This window comes from Macaca nemestrina, chromosome X (assembly GCF_043159975.1).
Source record: "Macaca nemestrina isolate mMacNem1 chromosome X, mMacNem.hap1, whole genome shotgun sequence".
Taxonomy (NCBI): Eukaryota; Metazoa; Chordata; class Mammalia; order Primates; family Cercopithecidae; genus Macaca; species Macaca nemestrina.
Window position 1 is genome coordinate 48,127,311 of NC_092145.1, and position 21,793 is coordinate 48,149,103.

General features: G+C 36.3%; 2 protein-coding genes across 6 annotated transcripts in view; one reads left to right on the forward strand and one right to left on the reverse strand.

The window, feature by feature from the left end:
• The window catches only part of LOC105490443 (nucleoporin 62 C-terminal like), a 136,038-nt gene that overhangs the window by 37,143 nt on the left and 77,102 nt on the right, over positions 1-21,793 (forward strand). The window lies entirely within an intron of this gene.
• DNAAF6 (dynein axonemal assembly factor 6) overlaps positions 1-21,793 on the reverse strand; it is a 37,521-nt gene that overhangs the window by 8,076 nt on the left and 7,652 nt on the right. The window contains exons 2-5 of the mRNA XM_011756055.2: positions 21,206-21,346; positions 17,482-17,554; positions 15,189-15,294; positions 11,187-11,283 (exon numbers count right to left, since the gene is read on the reverse strand). Coding sequence (XP_011754357.2) covers positions 11,187-11,283; positions 15,189-15,294; positions 17,482-17,554; positions 21,206-21,343 — 414 coding nt within the window. The 5' untranslated portion in view covers positions 21,344-21,346. The remainder of the gene's footprint in view (positions 1-11,186; positions 11,284-15,188; positions 15,295-17,481; positions 17,555-21,205; positions 21,347-21,793) is intronic.

The window sequence follows — 21,793 nt, forward strand, 5'->3', positions numbered from 1 at the left end:
GAACTCAACCTTTGAAATCAAACTTACGTTTAAATTCTGCTTCTGTTACTTTTTAAAAATTATTTATTTATTTTTAAGACAGGTTCTCACTCTGTCACCCAAGCTGGAGTGCAGTGGTGTGATCATGGATCACTGCAGCCTCGACCTCCTGGGCTCAAGCAGTTCTTCCGACTCAGCGTCCTGAGTGTCTGGGACCACAGGTGTGCACCACCACACCTGGCAATTTTATTTTATTTTATTTTATTTTTTGTAGAGATGGGGTCTTGTTATGTTGCTCGGGCTGGTCTCAAATTCCTGGGCTCAAGTGATCCTCCCATCTCGGCCTCCCAAAGTGCTGGGATTACAAGTGTAAGTCACCATGCCCAGCCACTTATTCCTCTGGAATACATAGTACATCATCCCTTATCTCTTAAGCCTCTTTGAATATTCTCAACTTCTTAATCTAACTGAAATCTGGATCTCCCCGACTACACTGCTTCCCCTATAGTCTTCTCAGTTGGTGCCTGTTTTTATTTTTTCCTCCCATTTCCTTTATAACACTGGGCCTGTCCCTTACTTCCAGTTAAAAAAAAATCTCATGTCCTCCATTATGCTAAGTGAAAAATGCCAGACACCGAAAGAAAAATACTGCATGATCTCTCTTAAATGTGGAACCTAAAAAATATCTAATACATAGAAATAGAAGAATGGTGGTTGCTAGAGGTGGGGTGGGAGATGAAGAGATGCAGGTCAAAGGATGGAAACTTGGGTTATTTAGGATGAATAAATCTAGAGCTCTAAGGGATAGCATGAGGACTATAGTTAATATTATACCAAGTAGTGGAAATCTTCTAAAAGAGTAGATTTTAGGTGCTCTTACCCCCACATACACAAAAGATGCTACCTGAGATGATAAATATATTAATTAGCTTGACTGTAGTAATCACTTTACTGAGAATATGTATATCAAAACATCACGTTTTACACCTAAAATATACACAACGTAAAAACTCATGTTCTTACGCTATACCACCTATTACTTGGAATCGTTTACTAATTCCTGGGACAATTCCCCTGATTTCTCTAAGAATAGTTACTTGTTCTTTACTGATATTTCTAAGATTACCTCCTGTCTTAAATCTTGACATTTTAAATATACACTTAGATTAACCTTTCTAGTCTGGGTGTGGTGTGCACACCTATAAATCCCAGCACTTTGGGAGGCTGAGATGGGCAGATCGCTTGAGCTCAGGAGTTCAAGACCAGCCTGGGCAACATGGCAAAAACCCATCTCTACAAAAAATATAAAAAGTAGCTGGGCATGGTGGTGCGCACCTGTACTCCCAGTTGCTTGGGAGGCTGGGGTGGGAGGATCACTTGAGTCCAGGACGTCAAGGTTGCAGTGAGCCAAGATCACACCACTGCACTCCATCCTGGGTGACAGAGCAAGACTCTGTCTCAAAGGGAAAAAAAACCTTTCTAACATTGGAACCCCACTTCCTCATCTCTTTCAGGTATTCACTCAAATATTGCCTTCTTAGTGAAGGCTTTCGTGACCACACTATTAAAAATTTCAGCCACCACCAACTCTAGTATGCCCTGTCACTTCCTCCTCCTTTTGTTTTCAGAGCATTTTAACCTTCTAATATACAATACAATTTATGTGTTTATTTTATTTATCTCTTCCACAATAAGGTAAGCTCTGTGAAGGCAGTGATGTTTATGTTTTGTTTGCTATCCTCTATACTTAGAACAGTACCTCTTGACTCCTGTGATGGGAGAGGAGTAATGCATCTATGAACTATTTTTAAAAAGACAGGTATGGTAATATGTTGGGAAAAAGGCTTATGGGGTGCCTACATAAACTGGCCATAAAAATATGGGACAATAAGTTGTGGAAAGCCATAAGAGGCCTCTGACGACTCGACTCCTGTGATGGGAGAGGAGTCATGCATCTGTGAACTATTTTTTAAATGACAGATATGGTAATATAGTACTGGACTGTTTCAAAATGGTAGCATTATCAAAATTTATCCATCTGACCAGACACAGTGGCTTACGTTTGTAATCCTGGCACTTTGGGAGGCCAAGGTGGGTGGATCACTTCACGTCAGGAGTTTGAGACCAGTCTGACCAACATGGTGAAACCACATCTCTAGAAAAAATACAAAAATTAGCCAAGTATGGTGGCGTGCACCTGTAATCCCGGCTACTCAGGAAGCTGAGGTGGGAGAATTGCTGGAACCCAGGAGGTGGAAGTTGCAGTGAGCCAAGATTGCACCACTGTACCCTAGCCTGGGCAACAGAGTTAGACCTTGTCTCAAAAAAAAAAAAAAAAAAGAAAGAAAGAAAAGAAAAGAAAAATTTACCCATCAATTTAAAAAGATGACCTACTGTTTTTTTGCCCTAGTTTTGGACAATACATACCTCTACATTTTTATATGTCAGAGGTAAATATTTTTATAATTTCAAAACAGAGACCCATCACCTTTAATTTTTTTCTTCATTTTCCTATAGCTTATCATTGTTCATGAGAGTTTTTATAAAATACTTGGTAGCAAATCATAGGCACTCAACAAATATTTGTTGAGTAAATGAATGAATGAATGCAAGGATGGTTCCATATTAAGAAATGTGCTAATATAATTTACCAATAGATAAAAACTAAAAAATCATATGATCTTCACAAATGGTAAAAAGGCATTTGATTAAATTCATCATCTATTCTTGCTTAGAACTCTTAAAATCAGAATAGATGAACAGATCCTTAACACATAACCCAAAAGTCAGTATCTAACTAAATGAAGAAACACTAGAACCATTCCAATTAAAGTGAGAAATTTATATTTTTGTTCCCATTAACCAACCCCACACCTCCCCTTCCTCAATGACCCCTCCCAGCCTCTGGTAACCATCCTTCTACTCTCTATGTCCATGAGTTCAATTGTTTTGATTTTTAGATCCCACAAATAAGTGAGAAAGTGTGATGTTTGTCTTTCTGTGCCTGGCTTATTTCACGTAACATAATGATCTCCAGTTCCATCCATGTTGTTTCAAATGACAGGATCTCTTTTTTTATGGCTGAATAGTGTATCTCTATTACTTACCCATATTTTTTTAATTTTTAAAAATTTAAAGTGAGAAATAAGAAATAAAGTTCAGTATTCACTATTATTACATGATATAGTTCTGGAGGTACTAACATGCAATTAAACAAGAAATAGGTTAAAATGGTTGGAAAGGAAGAAGTAAAATTTCATTATCTGAGGGACTAAGTGGAATACCCAGGTGGAATGAATAACAAGGAATTGGGAAATAACTCGGCATATTGACGGATCAAAAAGAAGGCCAAGATAAGCAAAACATAGCAAACAAAGAAGAAAGTGTCACATTGGATGAAACAGTAAAAGTAGGTAAGGGTCAGATCACACAGGGCCCTTCCCTACTTTTAAGATAAGGAGTTTGGATTTTCTTCTATGAGCGCAACAGGAAACCATTGAGGGCTGTAAGCAAAGAGGTGATGTGGTCTGATTTACTTTTTTTGAGATGGAGTCTCACTCTGTCACCCAGGGTGGAGTGCAATGGCATGATATCGGCTCACTGCAACCGTCGGCCTCCCAGTTTCAAACAATTCTCCTGCCTCAACTTCCCAAGTAGCTGGGACTACAGAAGTGCACCACCACGCTCGGCTAATTTTTGTACTTTTAGTAGAGACAGGGTTTTGCCATGTTGGCCAGGCTGGTCTCGAACTCCTGATCTCAGGTGATCCACCCACCTTGGCCTCCCAAAGTGCTGGGATTACAGGCGTGAGCCACTGCGCCCGGCCCTTATTTACTTTTAAAAAGAATCTCTTACACTCTGTGTGGAAAGGCTATAGGGAATGAAGAGTCAAAGCAGGGAGATAATGTCATTAGAGACTCATAATGGTCCAGATAGAGATGATGATGGTTAGTAACATGATAGCAATTGCAGTGGTAATGAAAATTAGATGGATTTATAATATATTTTGAAGGTACAGCCCAGTAATACTTGCTGATGGATTAGACATGAGGTATAAAGGAAAGAGGAATGATGGATGATTTAGGTTTTTAGCTTGAACAACTGGGTGAATATTATTGCCACAAAGAAGATGAATGAGAAAAAGGTTTATAGAAGACAATTAAGAGTTCTGTTTTAGACATGTTAGGTTTGAGTTGTCTATTAAACAAAAAAGTAAGAGATGCCAAGTAAATAGTTATATGAATCCAAAGCTCATGGAAGTGTTCAGAACTATAGAGATAAATGATATTTAAAGCTATGAGACTAGGTGAAAAGAGAATAGGTAGAGGAAAAAAAAGACATAGGTCAAATCTCCAGAGAACTTAAGGCAGAATAGGAAGAGCCAGTGATTTGGGAGCGAAAGTGAGGAGGAATGCCTAGTGATTTTGGAAGAAAAGAGTGAAGTCTTTCCTCACTCCTTAGTGAGAATGGGGTCATTAAAGTAAAGAGAAAACTGTGTTTCAAGGAGAGAGCAGGCCAGGTGCAGTGGCTCACGCCTGTAATCTCAACACTTTGAAAGGCCAAGGCAGGCAGATCACTTGAGACCAGGAGTTCGAGATCAGCCTGGGAACCCTGTCTCTACTAAAAATACGAAAATTAGCCAGGTGTAGTGGCGTGTGCCTGTTGTCCTAGCTACTCAGGTTGAGGCAGGAGAACAGCTTGAACCCAGAAGGCGGAGTTTGCAGTGAGCCAAGATAACATCACTATACTCCAGCCTGAGCGACAGAGCGGAACTCTGTCTCCAAAAAACAAACAAACAAACAAACAAACAAACAAACAAAACCAAAACAAAACAAAACAAAAAAACAAAAAGAGAGTAGTCAACAGGGTGGAATGCTGCTGAGTAGCAGCACCCTCATATCTTCAATCCCTCTTTATCTAAGCAGTGTTTTTAAACTAGAGGAAAGCAATATGGGCATTTTGTGTAGGACAATTCTTCATTCTTGAGGACTATATCTCTTATTGCAATATTTAAGGCAACCCTGGCCCTGAATACTAAATGACAATAATATTCTGCAATCAGCTGGGCATGGTGGCCCATGCCTGTAATACCAGCACTTTGGGAGGCCGAGGTGAGAGAATTGCTTGAGCCCAGGAGTTTGAGATCAGTTTGGGCAACATAATGAGACCCTGTCTCTACAAAAAATAGAAAACAAAAATTGGCAGGGCATTGTGGTGCATGCCTGTAGTCCTAGCTACCAGAGAGGCTGAAGTGGGAGGATGGCTTGAACCCAGGAGGTCGAGGCTGCAGTGAACTGAGATCAAGCCACTACATTCCAGCCTGGGTGACAGAGCAAGACCTTATCTCAAAAAAACAAAAAATTCTGTAATCATTGTGACAACCAAAAATGCTTCCACCGAGGGGCCCATACCATGACTATTTTTTTTTTTCACTGTTTGTTCATTAGCTCTAGTGACACACAGTAGGAACTAAATAAATATTACATGGATGAATGCATGGATTCTTGTCATCAGCTGAAATGCATACATAAATCTCTCCTATCTTAAAAAAACTCCCCTAAATCTTGCCTCCTTCTTAATAATCATTTCCTCGTTCTCCTCCTCTTCACCACTAAACTTCCTCAAAGAACAATCTATATTTGCTGGCTTCTCTTCCTCACTTCCTCTTCTCTTCTCAGCTTTCTTCAATCTAGTGTTGACCATGCCACTGAAGCTGCTCTCTTCCAAAGATCACCAAAGACTTCTTAATTGACAAATCTCAAAGTTCCTTCTACATCCTAATCATGGTTGACAGCAACCAATACTATTATGGTTTCCCTCCCATCTCTGAATATCCGTCTCAGTTCCTCTAGCTTTGTTCATCCCTCAAGTATTGGTAATTTCCAAGGTCAATCTGTGAATCTGCTTGCATGGAATCAGGAGTTTCTGCCAGGTCCAGCTTAAGGATTCCAGACCATGTGATTCAGATATTTTGATGAAATCTCAAAATGACATCATCAAAATGTAAAATTACTGATACATATATCAGGTAATATATATATGACATCCTTTACCTTTATTCCATCCTTGACCATAACCTATCTCAAATATATACACACTCTCTCTCAATTTTTCTCCATCTCACTATGAGGAACTTTTATCATCAACTCTACTAATTTTGGTATTGCTTAAAATTTTACATATATATTACTTTCATAATCAGAAATATACTGTCTATATGATTAGATTAGCTTTTAAGGAAGTATTTGTTACCATGTCCCACAACCACCATCATTATGAAGGAGCGTTATGACATTAACTATAAATGTATATATTATGAATATATTACTGAGACAACTATTAGAAATTTAATTGAAGGTTTACTGTGCTGCCTCGAACTGATAATAAGGAATCATATTACAGATCAAATATCCTTCCCTCTGCCACATGATCTGGTATACAACCAATCAAACAAGGTTAACACAATCAGGAAGCCTACCAAAAAAAAAAAAACAAAAAACAAACAAAAAAACAAAACTAGGTCCATCCTCTAGAATGGAATAGAATGGAAAACAAAATCTATTTCATTATCAAGCAGCCAAATCCATTTTTTCTTCATTAAAAGTAAACAAATATAGACCAGGCATGGTGCCTCACGCCTATAATCCCAGCACTTTGGGAGGCTGAGACAGGCCGATCACCTGAGGTCAGGAGTTTCAGACCAGCCTGGCCAACATGGTGAAACCCCATCTCTACTAAAAAATACAAAAATTAGCCGGGCTTGGTGGTGCATGCCTGGAATCCCAGCTACTCAGGAGGCTGAGGCAGGAGAATGGTTTGAATTTTGGAGGCAGAGGCTACAGTGAGCTAAGGCTGCACTCCAGCCTGGGCAACGGAGTGAGCCTCTGTCCAAAAAAAACCAACCAACCAACCAAACAAACAAACAAAAACTAAACAAATGTAACTTTTTTTTTACCTTAAGAAAGCAATCAGGATTTGAAGAGCAGACCATTCAGGAAGCAAGTGACTTCTTAGAGGATGAGCAAATACTTTGCTCAAAATGATTGATAGCACTTTCTGAGATAAATATGTGTGATAAACATGTGACTGCTGGTTGTGTCTGTCTGCCAGATGGTGACTGACTTCTATCCCATCCTTGACTCTCATCCTATTCTCAGTGAGATTTAAAGATGGGGGAAGGATCATATCCTAGGGAGGAGGTGATGTTGGGGAAAAAATAGGCTTAGTGGCTTGTTTCTTGGGTCATATCAGAATGTCCCCTTATCAGTATAGATCTATCAAAGTAAAACATCAAAATATGTGTTAATTCTAGGTCAAAGAGCATCAAGCTGTCTGCAAGCTGCCTTTCCCCTCTCCTAGAACAAACAATGCATAATTTGGCAGAATACCAATAACCTTAGCCCCACTCATTTTCCGATTTTGGCACCATGGGTGAAAATGAGAATCTCCTGACCTATTTTTCCAATACACCCATCCCATTTCCTGCCACAAATAATCCTATGGAAAATTAGGGTATCTTGCTACATATTTTGATACCTATAGTTCCTTTTTCCATACTCTCAACTAGCACCCAAGAGGTCCAGTACTTCAGTCAGTCTAGCAATAACCAGTAGTCAGTAATAGCAAAACTGCAATTACTTTTGCACCAACATAATATCACATCCATCACAGTGAGAGCTTCAGGGAGAGGGATGGAGAATATAGCGAGGATAAAAAGAAAATTAAAAACCAAAACAAAATGAAATAAGCTAGGGCCTTCCACTCGTGGGGGTTAAATAAAAGCATATATGTCATCTAGGAAAAAGAAGCCCTCTAGATCTCTTATTATTTTTCCATTAATGTATATGAGTATTTGGAACCTCGTAAGCCTGACCTTAGTTTATCAACTGTAATCAGGATGAGAAATTAGATTAGCATCTTGCAAACTGTGTTCCAAGGAGCCTCAGCCATTCTCCTAAGAGCTGCCTCATGGGTGATAGTACCTTTTTAAACAAGGCAGTGGTACTTTTTATGTTTACTACACTGGGCTTACTCATAGAATTTTATTTGGGAAAAAAAAAAAAAGCTTGACAGCTAGAAACAAAACAAACCTGTAAACCACTGGCTAGCTCTAGCTTTAAAATACCTAAATATAGATTAACGCAAGGGAAACTTGGTGGCTACAAACTCAGGAGTAAAGCAGTTGCAGAGGATAACAATAGGGCAGGGAGTATTTGGATAATGGGGCTCTTTGGGTTTGAGGTTCGAAGGGTTTGCTGAAGACATTCCTAATGCAGAATTTTGTTTAGGACCGTTGCTTTGACTTAGCATTCATAAATCTTGCTTTCTTATTTGGAGTCTGGGGAGGGTAAAGGAAAGGATGGCCCTTGTGAATTTTTAAACCCTAAATCACTTCTTGTACGTAAACAGATTGTACTCCTATTGCCTTACTCGGTTTAAGTAAGGGTTCTCTTCTTAAAGTTTTTGGATTGGATTGTTACATATAGACCAGGTCCAGGACTCAAATAACATATTCAGGCAATTCTCAGGTACAATTTTCCCCACATTTTAATGCTTCTGATATTGAGATGCACCGCACAATCAATGGTGGTGTAATATGGTATTATACCTATTTTCCTCTGAAACATTGTTATTGTTAAATAAATGGCGCATTTACAATTTTATGATGTCTTAGATTCAAGGAAACACCATATTATCAACAAGAATGATAAGCATATACATTTGAGCAAGAAATACTTCAGGTGGGCTCAACAGCCTATTTACTCTGAGTCTTGTCAGTGGAGTAAGCAATGATAGTGGATGGTGTCATTAGTATGCCTATAGGATAACATTCAAGCTACAAATAAAAGCTATAAGCTTTTATCTTTTTTGAGAGTCAGGTTATTAGTCCATTATTACCCACACTTACTCTTTATTCTTGTTATATTCTCTGCTTACTCAAATATGCCATGCTATTTCATGCCTGGATATCTTTCCATGTGCTCTTTCTTACCTCTGCTTGGAATGCCCTTCTTAGAATGTTGTCCACTGTAGAAGTATTATCCATTTGAAGTTGATCCCTTCCTGCTTTATGTCACTATGTACCTGATATATGCCTTTATTTTTCTATCTTTAATTTTTATGGGTACATAATAGAAATATATATTTATGGGGTGCATGAGATATTTTGATACATGCATATAGTGTATAATAATTACATCAGGGTAAATGGGGTGGGTTTCTATCACCTAAACCATTCACCATTTCTTTGTGTTATGAACATTCCAATTGTACTCCCTCAGTTATTCTAAAATGTACAACAAATTATTGCTGACTGTTACCTTTTGTTGTACTATCAAATACTAGATCTTATTTATTGTATCTAACTATATTTTTGTACCCATTAACCATCCCTACATTTCCACCTCCCCACTGCCCACTACCCTTCCCAGTCTCTGGTAACCATCATTCTATTCATGGTATATGCCTCTAAATATGTACTTACCATACTGAACTACAGTGATTTATTAGGTGTCAATCTCCTTTACTGTAAATTCCTTGAGGACAATTGATTGTTTATCATTTATTTTTGTATCTCTAGTACTTAGGATAGTCTGTGGTATGTAGTAACTTTCACTAAGTGTTTAAAGATTTAATAAATGAAGAAACAAAGGGAAATAAAGGAAAGAAAGAGAAAAGGAACAGTATACACGTGACAAAGTACCATAGCATCAACAAATGTGTTATTTGCTGCTGCCTTTCAGTGGTGTCCATGACTTATCCCAATCTTCTGAACTTCTAGTAGACTTATAATTGTTTACACTGAGTTTAATTCTTAATAATAAAATTAGTTCATTTTTGTTAGTTTTGTCTCCCCAGTTGATTATAAATTCATTTGAGAGAAATACCAAGTCTTCTGTATACACTTACTGAGTTTTAGATAAACCATATATTTCTATTATGAGGTATGATTTAGTTTCTGAGATTCTTCATTCAGGATACCTTTATTATTAAAACTAGAGGCAATTTTTGCATGAGAGAAACGGTAAGGCTTGCAACAGTTTTATTTATTTAGGGCCTAGAATTCCTCCAGAATTTAGAGCAATCCCCAACACTACACATCAAAAACACAATTTAACAATAATTTAAGAGAGAGGAATTCCAATATTACTGGTACAACCCTGGGAGCTAATTACTTCAAGATTACTTGAAACCTTAACTCATTAGAGTTTGAAAAATCTCCTGAGGTACTTAAAGCCACTATTCCCATTATGTTACTTGATTCAATTGAATGTCTTAGATTTTGCTAATAAGAGAAAACCTGAAATTCATGCAAAAGAGAAATTCTATTTATCATTTGCTTAAGGAAAAAATATTACGCATCTCCTATGGGCACCACAGTATTCTATAATGTATTGTAAGAAAGGAGGAAAAAAAATAGAAGCAAAGTTAGTTCCTGATCTCAAAAAATAAATTTTTAACACAAGAATTACTTGTTAATGTTGCTAAAATGAATCAAATTCCGCATTCTAGGTTAGGCCTAGATTTTTCAACAAGGTCATTATGAGGATGAAATAAGCAAAAGTAAGGTGGTATCATTGATATTGTTGGTATTGCTACAACTGTTATACAGAAACAGTGACCTGGTAAAGGATGCTCTCCAACATTCTGTAGTGTCATTCAGATAAGAAAGCAAAGTAACATTTTAGATGTCTTTCTTAATGTTTTTAATCAGAAGTCAGATCCCAAAATTAAGAAAATCCCTTTCTGTGGGATTTAACCACGTTGTAAGCTTAGTCATTACAAGAAATACAGAAATAAGAGATAAGACAGATGCGGGGAAGGAGATATTTCATTCTGATTGCCTCTCAATTCATCAGAAGTTAATAACCAATCCGTTGGCATGCATGGGACGGAACTAGGATGAAAGAAAATCCAGTCCAATCCAATTGGGAAGTTTTAATAGCAATAAAATTAGAAATTGTGCATTGTGTCATATGATTCTATTACGTTTATCTGTAAATCTCATCCAAATGTGTAAACTTAGTTTATTTTGTACAAGTTAACAATTTTAAACTGTCTATCCCATTATTCCCCTAGTACCTGAAACATGGCAACCACGATTTTTAAAGAGTTTACAACCTTGCCTACAATATTATGTATACAATAGTCAGTCAATTTAGCTACAACGGTCATATAGAAAATGAAGAAGGGGAGGAAAGGCTTACCACTAGTTCACTGCAACAACTTGTTGAGGAGTCCTTTCTTGACAACCCTAAAAATATATCTTCAGTTCCCACCTGCTGTCTGAATATAATCTCATACCTGAAAAAAAATCAATGATTATAGGGACTCAGATGAAAGAGCAATTTCCTGTCAAAGAACAGAAAACTAGAAACTTATGAGGACATGCTATTAGAAAAAATACAAAGACTAAATAAATAAAATGGTTGCAGGTCTTCAGGCATATAATAGAGCATAAAGGAAAAGAAGTCTAGAAATGTGGTCAAAAATAAACACTGAAAAGCAGGATTGCTATTATTTTCTAAAATAAACCTTTAACTGTTTTAGAGCTAGACAAATAAAATAGATTGAGGGAACTTCTAATAAGATTCTAATAAGATTCAAAGTAGAAGAAAAAAGGGAAAGTCTGTTCCTGAAAAACAATGGCTCAGAAAAATACTGAGTCCATAACCTGGGGATTGATAGAAACCTTCCTCTGCTAAGTTTAAACCACAGAGCAGAGGAGAAAATTCAGGTTTAGTACTGTTTCTGTCATTAACTGTGGACCTTGGTCAAGTCACAAACTCATGGGGTCTCAGTTTCTACATTTGTATGATTTATGGGAGGGAGGGGTGAATTTCAACTAAATGATCTCTATGGCTAAAATTCTACAATAGAAACACTGGTAATGTAGTCAGCACAGCTACACTACAGTGCTTAGAATCTAGTCTTACAGAATTCTGAATTTAATGAAAGATTTTCCTGATATTTCACCGCTCGCATGACAATTCACAAATCATTCCTCCCTTCCAAATTTGGGCCAGGAATAGAATGGTTTGTAGAAGCATCCACCACAAGGTACCCCATCTCTTCGGATAGAATGAAACAAATACTTACAAATTATTATTGTTATTATTTTGCTTAATGCTACCTTAACAAAGAAATTGTAAATCTCTGGATAGTAAGACTAAAGGACTAGATTGAACTTCTGACCATTTGCCAATAGGAACGCCCAAAAATAAAAAAGGGATTTCTCTGAGTTTGAAGATGGCTAACAATAAGCAACTATTTGCTATGGGGCACTTTGCTCTTAATAGGCTATAACATCTACCAAGTGTTTATGAAGGTGAAGCCAGGTTAAAACAAACAGAAGGGATTGATCTATATGTTCATTACTCCTAAATGGATTTGATCAAGCTCCTGCTCTTATCCTGAGCTCCAGACACAATTTTCCAACTGCCTACTACATGGGTTTGTCTGGATGTCCCAAAGAGAACTCAAAGTGTACATATCAAAAACCAGCTAGTCATGGTGGCTCTCAACTGTAATCCAGTGCTTTAGGAGGCTGAGGCAGGAGGATTGCTTGAGTCCAGGAGTTTGAGACCAGCCTGGGCTACACAGTTAGACACAGTCTTCACAAAAATAAAGTGTGCACCTGTAGTCCCAGGTACTTGGGAGAGTGAGGTGGGAGAATTGCTTGAGCCCGGGAGGTTGAGGCTGCAGTGAACAATGGGCGGAGCCGGGGGGTGGGGTGTTGGCGAATAAAAAAAAAACAAATTTAGTTGAGCGCTGTGGCTCACGCCTGTAATCCCAGCACTTTGGGAGGCTGAGGCAGGTGGATTGCTTGAGGCCAGGAGTTCAGGACCAGCCTGGCCAACTTGGTGAAACCTCGTGTCTACAAAAACATACAAAAAACATTAACCAGGCCTGGTGGCATGCACCTGTAGTCTCAGCTACTTGCGAGGCTGAGGCAGGAGAATCGCTTGAACCCAGAAGTCGGAGGTTGCAGTGAGCCAAGATCACACCACTGCACTCCAGCCTGAGCAACAGAGTAAGGCTCTGTCTCAGGAAAGAAAGAAAGAGAGAAAGAAAGAGAGAAAGAAAGAAGGAAGGAAGGAAGGAAGGAAGGAAGGAAGGAAGGAAGGAAGGAAGGAAGGAAGGACGGATAAACTCATAGATTCTTCTTAACCTATAATTCCTATCAAAGTTAATGGCATTATCATTTCCTTGGTCACCCAAGCTAATAACTTCAGCATCATCTTTGATGCACTCCTCTCATCCATTTTATCGAACCAAATACCAACTTTTCATTCAAAACTCACTCAAATAAAGACCCTCATACTTCTCCCCAAGGCCAGTGCCTTAGCTCAGCTCCTTGTTATTTTTTTACTTGGCAACTTGTGATTCTTCTTTTTTGAAATGCTTGTTCATATTCTTTACTATTTTCCTCTGTATCCATTGAGAAATTTTAAAATGTATTTTCATAAGGTAGAAGATAAAGATTTAAAAAATCTTATAAAGCAATTTTCCTCATAATAACCCGAAGTTATTATTCATTTAAAGCTTTCATGGATGTTCTATCTACCTAACATCAAACATCAGGATGAAAAGGGAAAAATTACTCAAATTTGAAGTTTGCTGCATATGGATATTTGACATTTGTTAGACAATATGACAAATAAGTGACTTAATTATTACTTTTCATATGGATATGTGGGCACTATATAAGCATAACCTCAAATTTACTCTCTTCATTCTCTAAGAAATGTTTTAAAATCTCCTTTGATTTTTTATGAGGTTTATGGTCTTGACATTGTTTATTTGAAAGCTGGATACTTCTTTCTAGTTAATTATCTGCAGTCTCCCACAGCTTCTATTTTCAGAATTTATGTAGAAGATGGAAGCACGGAGTTTTTTGTTTGTTTGTTTTATCCTGGACAATTTTGACTGGGAGCAGTGGCTCATACCTGTAATCTTAGCACTTTGGGAGGCTGAGGCGGGCGGATCGCCTTAGGTCAGGAGTTCCAGACCAGCTTGGCCAACATGGTGAAACCCCATGTCTACTAAAAATACAAAAATTAGCTGGGTGTGGTGGCATGTGCCTGTAGTTCCAGCTACATGGGAGGCTAAGGCAGGAGAATCGTTTGAACCCAGGAGGGGCGCAGGTTGTAGTGAGTAGAGATCGTGCCACTGCACTCCAGCCTAGGCAACAGAGGGAGACTCTGTCTCAAAAAAAATATACATATACAAAATATAAATATATAAATATTTAAAATAGATATATAAATATATATAATATATAAATATAATATAAATATATATAAAATATATATAAATATAAAAAATATATAAATATATATAAATATATAAAAATGTATATATATATATATATATATACTGGATAGTTTTGTATTCAGTATTAGAAAACTTGTCAGATCACTTGCCATAGAAGTCTTTAAGAATTTATATAGTACATTATAATTTAGTAAGTGTTGGCTTTGTTTTACCCTGCTATTCTAAATAGTCAATCCAAATTTTATTTCAAAATACATATATGTAAAGCTTAGTCTATTTGACCAATAATTTCATCTATGTATATAAATATATTTTAAGGTTCATTAAAAGTATGAGTACTTTTAAAATAATAATAAAAGGCTTTTTATAGTAATTATAAATTTGATATTTATAACTTGATTGTATTGGAAAGGCTACAAAGCAAGTCTTGAACCCTGCTTGCAAAACACACCGAATACTAAACATAATCTTAGAATATCTAGTAAACAAGTCTGGATAATAATTGATAATTGGAGAGAGAACATAGCCTTTTACCAAAATTGTGGAACATTGAGTAATTAAAAGCAAGTCCTTGACAATAAACATGGCATTGTAATTTAGTTTGTATGAATGCTTGCAATTTAATGGGCTGGCTTTCTCCAACTGCTAGTTCCACATTATACAACAAACTGACATTAAATATAAATGTATAATGGAAATGACTATATTTTTCATTCTTTGCTAAATAATAACTGAAAGGAAGGTGTTATGCTTTATTACTTGTTTCTGCTCTAGAAGTAAAAAAATCATCAATTACAGATGCTTTCTGTGTGTCACTGTAGTTTTATCTTTTATGTGGTATGTTACTTTATGAATCTTGTAAAAAATAAAATGCTATCAGATGACACAGCTAACTTAAACTCCTAAAGACATTCCGGCTTCATTTGACTTACTCTGGGATTTCTCTAACATCCCACATATCATCATGTTCTGCTCCTTCTGGAACCTCTTCTGAATTCCAGATGTCATCGTTATTTTCCTCGCTGGTTTCAGGGATAACTGTGAAGAAAGGGAAGATAAAGCTGAAGCTCATGCTTTTTCCTTCTCTAAATTGCTCCTGTTCTTCTTCACACTCAGTTTGGGATCATTGAAATAAAACATTATTTGTAATCACTAGCTTGTTTTCTGGTCAAAACAAGCTAAATTAGTAACTACTGACTAAATGTTTCTATCAATACAGAACCAATACATTGTAGAATTGTAATAATAACTGTAGAGAATTTGGCAAAAACACATAAACAAAAAGGAGAAAATAATCTACAATCCAACTGCCTGGAGATGATCAATGTTGGTATTCTGGTTAGTATTCTGTTGTGTATCATTCCAGTCTCTCTCTCTCTCTCTCTCTCCATATACACATGAAAAGAAATATTATACATTTTTCTAGAAACATAAATAGGATTATATTTAAAAATATTTTTATGTAAAAGAAAAAATCACAACTACAATCAATCGGATGTGGAGAGAAATGTCTTATCTTGCATTGTTTTTACTATACAAAAACCCCTTGATATCTTTTCCATGCAAGCATGACATAATTCTCAAAATAATAATATCAATTAAAGAAACTGAAAGCAGTGGATACAATGATCATTTTTTAGTCCAGGATTTTCCTCATGTAGACACAAGCTTTAAAGAAAATCTCTACCACTTGTCCTTTATGCAGAGCTGAGCATGAGGTTGGGTTTCTGCATGTCATCTTTAAATGTTTAAAAGTGGATAGGCTCCATAGGCATGCAAAAACCCAGCTTACATTTGTTTTAACTATTGTAGTATCCAGTGGAGACCTGCATTAGGTGCAGAACACTGCTTTGAGTCATTTTAAGCATTCTCAGAAATGTACCCAATTGTCAGGTTTTCAATTCTGGCAATTCTTTTGAAATTATCAGCTTCTATCTAGCATGGGCTTTGTAAAGCCTAACTACAGATTTATATGTAACATTTTACATATGAATCTTTGCCTTCAGAATTTAAAGATTATTAGAACTACATTATCAGAAATACAGGCAGCACAGAAATACATGAAATGTGAACTAGTCTGCCATGGAGCGAATATCTCTTAAGTACGGCAAATAGCCTCTTGGGTATGTATAGCAATAATAACTGAAATTTTAAAACCCTCCTTAGACCTCATTTTAGCCATTATTTTAGACATTTGTCCAGGCAAATCTTTTGCAATTAACTAAAATGATGAATGAAATTCACTTCCTCTCCCTTCTTATCCTCTGGTTAATGGTGATCATGACCAACAGAATTAAAGCTTTTTATATTTTTAAAGATTTGTAAAATGTTCAACTCTAAAAATGTATAACTCAAAATGCTGGGGAAATGTAAAAATATTATTTAGCCTCATTTATTGGACCTGTTTTTTTTAAATAAGTAAACTCAAAGACGTTAATGTATAAGCATCTTAATGTAAGATAAAATTGTGTAGTTGCTTGTTTTATTGTCTTCTCCAAAAATCTATTAGCTCAATCAGAACAGGGATTTTTTCTGTTTTGATCTGCATTGTAGTCTCAGAGATGGTCATACTGCCTGATACATAATAGGTTCTCAATAAATATTTATTAAATAACTCAACGAATGAATTCCATGAAATTGCTAGAATATAGGAAGGTAGAAGGTAAAGAAGCTAAGCATCTTGGTAAATAGACCCTAAAAAATAAAAAATGATCTAACCACACATGACTTTCTTGGTCTTCTATCTCAGAAAATATGCAAGGAATGTGGATAATTCAAGGCAAATATATTTCCATTATTAGAAAAACTATTTACCTGCAGTAGTAGAGTAAAAACAGCATCTTTATATGTAAATGGCTATTCATCATTTCCATGATTATTTTAGTTCACCTTTTCTCTTTTTAAAAATTATTTATTCATTCCTCCATGTTTAATGAACAAATATAAATTGTATATATTTATGATACACCATATGATGTTCTGAAATACGTATACACAGTGGATGACTAACTCAAGCTAATCAACATATGGATTACCTCACCTACTTATCATTTACTTGTGATGAGAATACTTAAAATCTACTATCTTAGCAATTTCCAAGTATACAATACATTGTTATTTAGTTCATCTTAATAAACACTAGTATTAGTATGTATTACTCTCCCTATAATTTTTCTACCAAGGAAAATATTATATTGATCTATACTGCTTTGTTAAATAACTTACCTTTGAGTTCTTCTATTTGGGGTGGTCCAATATTCCCAGGACCCATGGCTCCAATAGTAGATAAACCATTTGTCTGAGGGAGGAGAAAAGGTTCACTATTCTATAATTAATACTTGTATAACCTATATGACTAGTGATACTTCAAATTTGATAGGATTTCCATCAAAAAAACTCATGGAGCTTTCCAGTTTAATTACCCATCATTGTTATACAACAGAAAGACAGATGCCAAGTACTATTGTGAATATGCTTTCCTTGTTCTTTCAAAAAGTCTTTGGTTTAATAGACTCTAGGGCAGAATTGATCTTTGGTCAGGCTAAATCCCTAGTTCCAGCTCAGTGACTCATGTATCCCTGGGGATAGAGGAATGAGCCACATTCATCTCTATGAAGGTTAGAACCAAGTATTAGTATAAAGGCATTGACACTTTTGGGGTTTAGCAGTGTCTGGTTGTAGTCAGATGGAGGACAGAGTATGTGAAAGTTTTATAGAAATAAAAACTAACACTAAGCAGAAGCTAAGTATTCAGACTTCAAATTAATCATTCAAAAGCCCTGATAACTGCTTTTACTTTTTTCCACTATAGGTATGAAACACTTCCCTGTCCCACCGCCTTATGACACTGAACTAGTGGATTTAAACAGCAACCACAAATTAATAGTCTCTAATATATGCTGATGTACTTCAGTCTTCATAAAAGTTTATTTTTCCATCTTCTGCACAAGCATGCACATCCCCAAAGGACTTGCCCTGATTCACCAATACAAGCAATCTTCGTTTTTTCAACTAACTGTAACACATATTACACTATTGCTATAGCGACACCACCTCATTGGCCTGTCTCAGGGATTCTTTGATATTTCAAGAAAATCCCAATTTCTCACTATTGTTTTTGCTGATGTCATGCCCTGCAGCACCAACTCACTCCACTGCTGGCAGTCAAAAAATTATTATCTTCTTGCCAACTGGCCAACTAGCACCTCTATCTCTCTTTTTTCAGGCCCCTGTCCTCATCTCCTAAGACTTTAGACATGTACAAAAGTTAGAATATCTTGTTTGGGCAAGGAGAGTAGTGTCTGTCCTTGAAAGCTGATGGAACAGCTCACATGGGTCTTTATTATGTGAAACTATTCCAAAAGTTACAAATCAGAAATTAATCTATAATATCTCAAAAGTGTCTGAGACAGTAACTATTCCTTTTCAAAAGGTGTTCCAAAAGTGCTGTGTCTGCAGTTAAGGCATTACAGGCATTTTTATGTGAAAATCCCAAGATAATATTTGGGACTTTTTTCCCTCTTTTTAATCACTAATGTCATATAAATGTGTAGTACTTTTCTTAAATTATTAATCATCAGAACACTAATAGTCAATCAGAGTAAAGCATTTCTCAGAACATGAGGGCCTCTTGTTGAGTGCTGCCTTCAACATAAAATTAAAAGCAGTAGAAAAAAATCTTGGGCATTCATGACAAAAATTGGTATACTCTCCATGGACAGTGATTGGCTCAGAACACATAGGAATTTCAATTTATTAATTTAATGAAAATAAATGATTAAAAATAAAAATTTCAAGTTAAAAGACGGAATGGGATCAGAAAAACATTAAAAACCATCTGGCAATTATTTTCTATTAGGACATCATTTGAGCCTTTACCATTAATCTACAGCCAATTATCTGAGCAATTTATCATTGCAATTCATGCCACTTTGTAATATGTAAGACAGAACATCCTCATTATAATGTCTGTGAAGAGCAGTGAACCTTATTTCCCACAGGCCTTAAGATCCCCTCATGAGTTTGAAAAATGACAGACACTCTCTCCCCAATCTCCCAGATTATTAACAAGTCATATAGAAAAGGGATAGTGTAAATGAAGCAATGTGTATGCAACTGTTCTCTTGCTGTTTTCAGAGAGCATATTTTCAAAAATACATCACTCTTGTAATCATCCCACAGTTCCCAAGATTAATACATGTTAAAAAATGAAAAGCAGTTTCTCTCCTGGAAAATGTAATAGTTCATTAGAAACATTAATTATTCTCCCACTGTTCTGATACTCTAATTCTGTGTCCTCTAATGATATCTGTACTGTAGTGTCTGAATGACCAATTATCTCAAAATTGCTTATAACCCAGATATACAGAATCATACATTATTATAGTAATTTTCCTTTATAAACTGTACAACTCAGTAATATTATGTTAGTCTCTATTCTCATAAGCACTCATCTTTCCTCCTAGAAACACCTCTAGATGCAAATAAACACCTCCAACCATAAACACCAAATGGAATAGGCTCTGTAACCAGGGTAAATCCTTATATTTGAATCTGTCACAGTTACAAGTTCCACTTCACTATATTCAAGGTCACTGTTTCTCAAATACTTGATATACTTTTTCTATAAGGCATAACCTTACCTTTCCTAGGATGTAGGCTCCAGAAAATTACTATTCTGCTACTTCAACTAAGGTAGCAAAAATAAGCTTGCCTTCCCAACTTCACTGATACATTGTTCCTAACTTTTTCTCCTATGTCCTGTTTGTTGTGTATAGCCAATGCTGTCCTTAGCGTCCTGATGTTTCTTTGTTCAGCCTCTACTAAGACTTTTCCCTCACTAAAACTTCCTGGTTCCTGATCCTGGCTCCAAGCTGACTCAGTTCTTCTACAAATTTTATTTCCATTTCACCTCTTATTTATTCTGCCCTATTCCACCTAAGCTCTTCCTTAGGGTGGTACCTCAGTTCAGTGTCAGTCTGAGCCACTGAATTTGCTGCCTGTTCATAGCTTGCTTTTTTCTCCACATTGTGGCAAAAATAAATTTTGGGAGGAGTAAATTGATATATACGTTTGTGAAAGATGATTTATTCATGGTAAATTTGTCATATAACAAAACACTTCATTAAAATAATTTTATGCAAATTGACATAGTCTGTTATAGTATGGGATTTTTTGCCCCCAATTTTGTTTGCCCTATCATAGGCAATCTGATAGCCAAGGCTCACTGATAGTTAAGAAATAGGAGAATGGAGAGAGGGGAGTTATATAAACGTGTTTTAATTGTTCTGGGAATACTGGCAGTAACCTTGGAGTGGTAAAAGGTCAGTTCAAGGAACTCTTCTACCTAAAATGAAGCCCATCTTGCTACTGCAAGCCTTGCTGGCATTACTTATACTGACCCCAAATGCTACTCAACTAATTAGACTCCACAACTTTATTTGTGCATTACTGGGAAGACAATCTTGGTAGACTGAAGCTAGTTTGCCCTATTATTTGGCTCAAAAACTTTCTGTTCTGCGTTAATGTGTAGACAAATTAGAAAATTAAGGGACTGGTACTTGGGGGTCCAATTAATACTGTATAACTGAAAATATTTGTCTTATAGAAATATCGTCTAGGCTTAAACAATCCTAGCTACCACTCTGCAATGGTTGTCAGGCATTCTTTAGCCATAAATATAAATGACAACATTTTGAAATGTGGCTATTGCTACCATAGTTACAGAGCTATTTTCTTATTCAGTGTTCAGGTGGTTTAGAAAAATATAATTATGTTTGCTAGAAATGTACTAGAGGTTACATTGTCATGCATAATCAGCCTTGTAGCTTCCTATGAATGTATCAAATGACACAGCTCTGCTCCCACAGCTAGGTGGGAACAGGTTGTTCAAATATGGTTCCACAACTTCCCATAAACAAAACTAATTGAACTGTAAGTATATGACCACCTGTCCATAGTCAGAATCATCCTCTTCTTCAGGATTAAGTAGCTTAGAGAGGGCTTCCAGAGCTGTAACTGAAGAAACACTCTCAAAGTCCATATTTTCTGTCTCCATATTTTCAGAATCCATATTTTCGGATTCCATTATCTGAAGAAAAAGATAATCAGAAAGAGGTATTTTACTTTTCTGTTTTATTTAAGACACGAAGATGTTTTATTGTCATATCTCCCTTCTTCCCTCGGTCACTCCATTGGTTCTTATACTTCCTTGGAAATCCTTTTAAACTCCTTCAAATATATGTATTTTGCTAACTCACAGACCTGGAGCACCAAGTAAACTCAAACATTCAGCCTGCTTTACTAAAATGTCATACTCAAGCTAACAAGCACTTATCGAGCACCTACTATAGTGGTTCTCGGGTTTTAATGTGCTTAATAATCACTTGGGGGAGTTGGTTTAAAATGTAGATTCTTAAGCCCTACCTCTAGAAAAAGTGTATGATACATTATGTATCATCATTTGGGAACATATTTTTTAGATTGTCTTTTTATTTGTCTCATGTACGCTGTTTAGGCTGTGTATTCTACTAAGTGA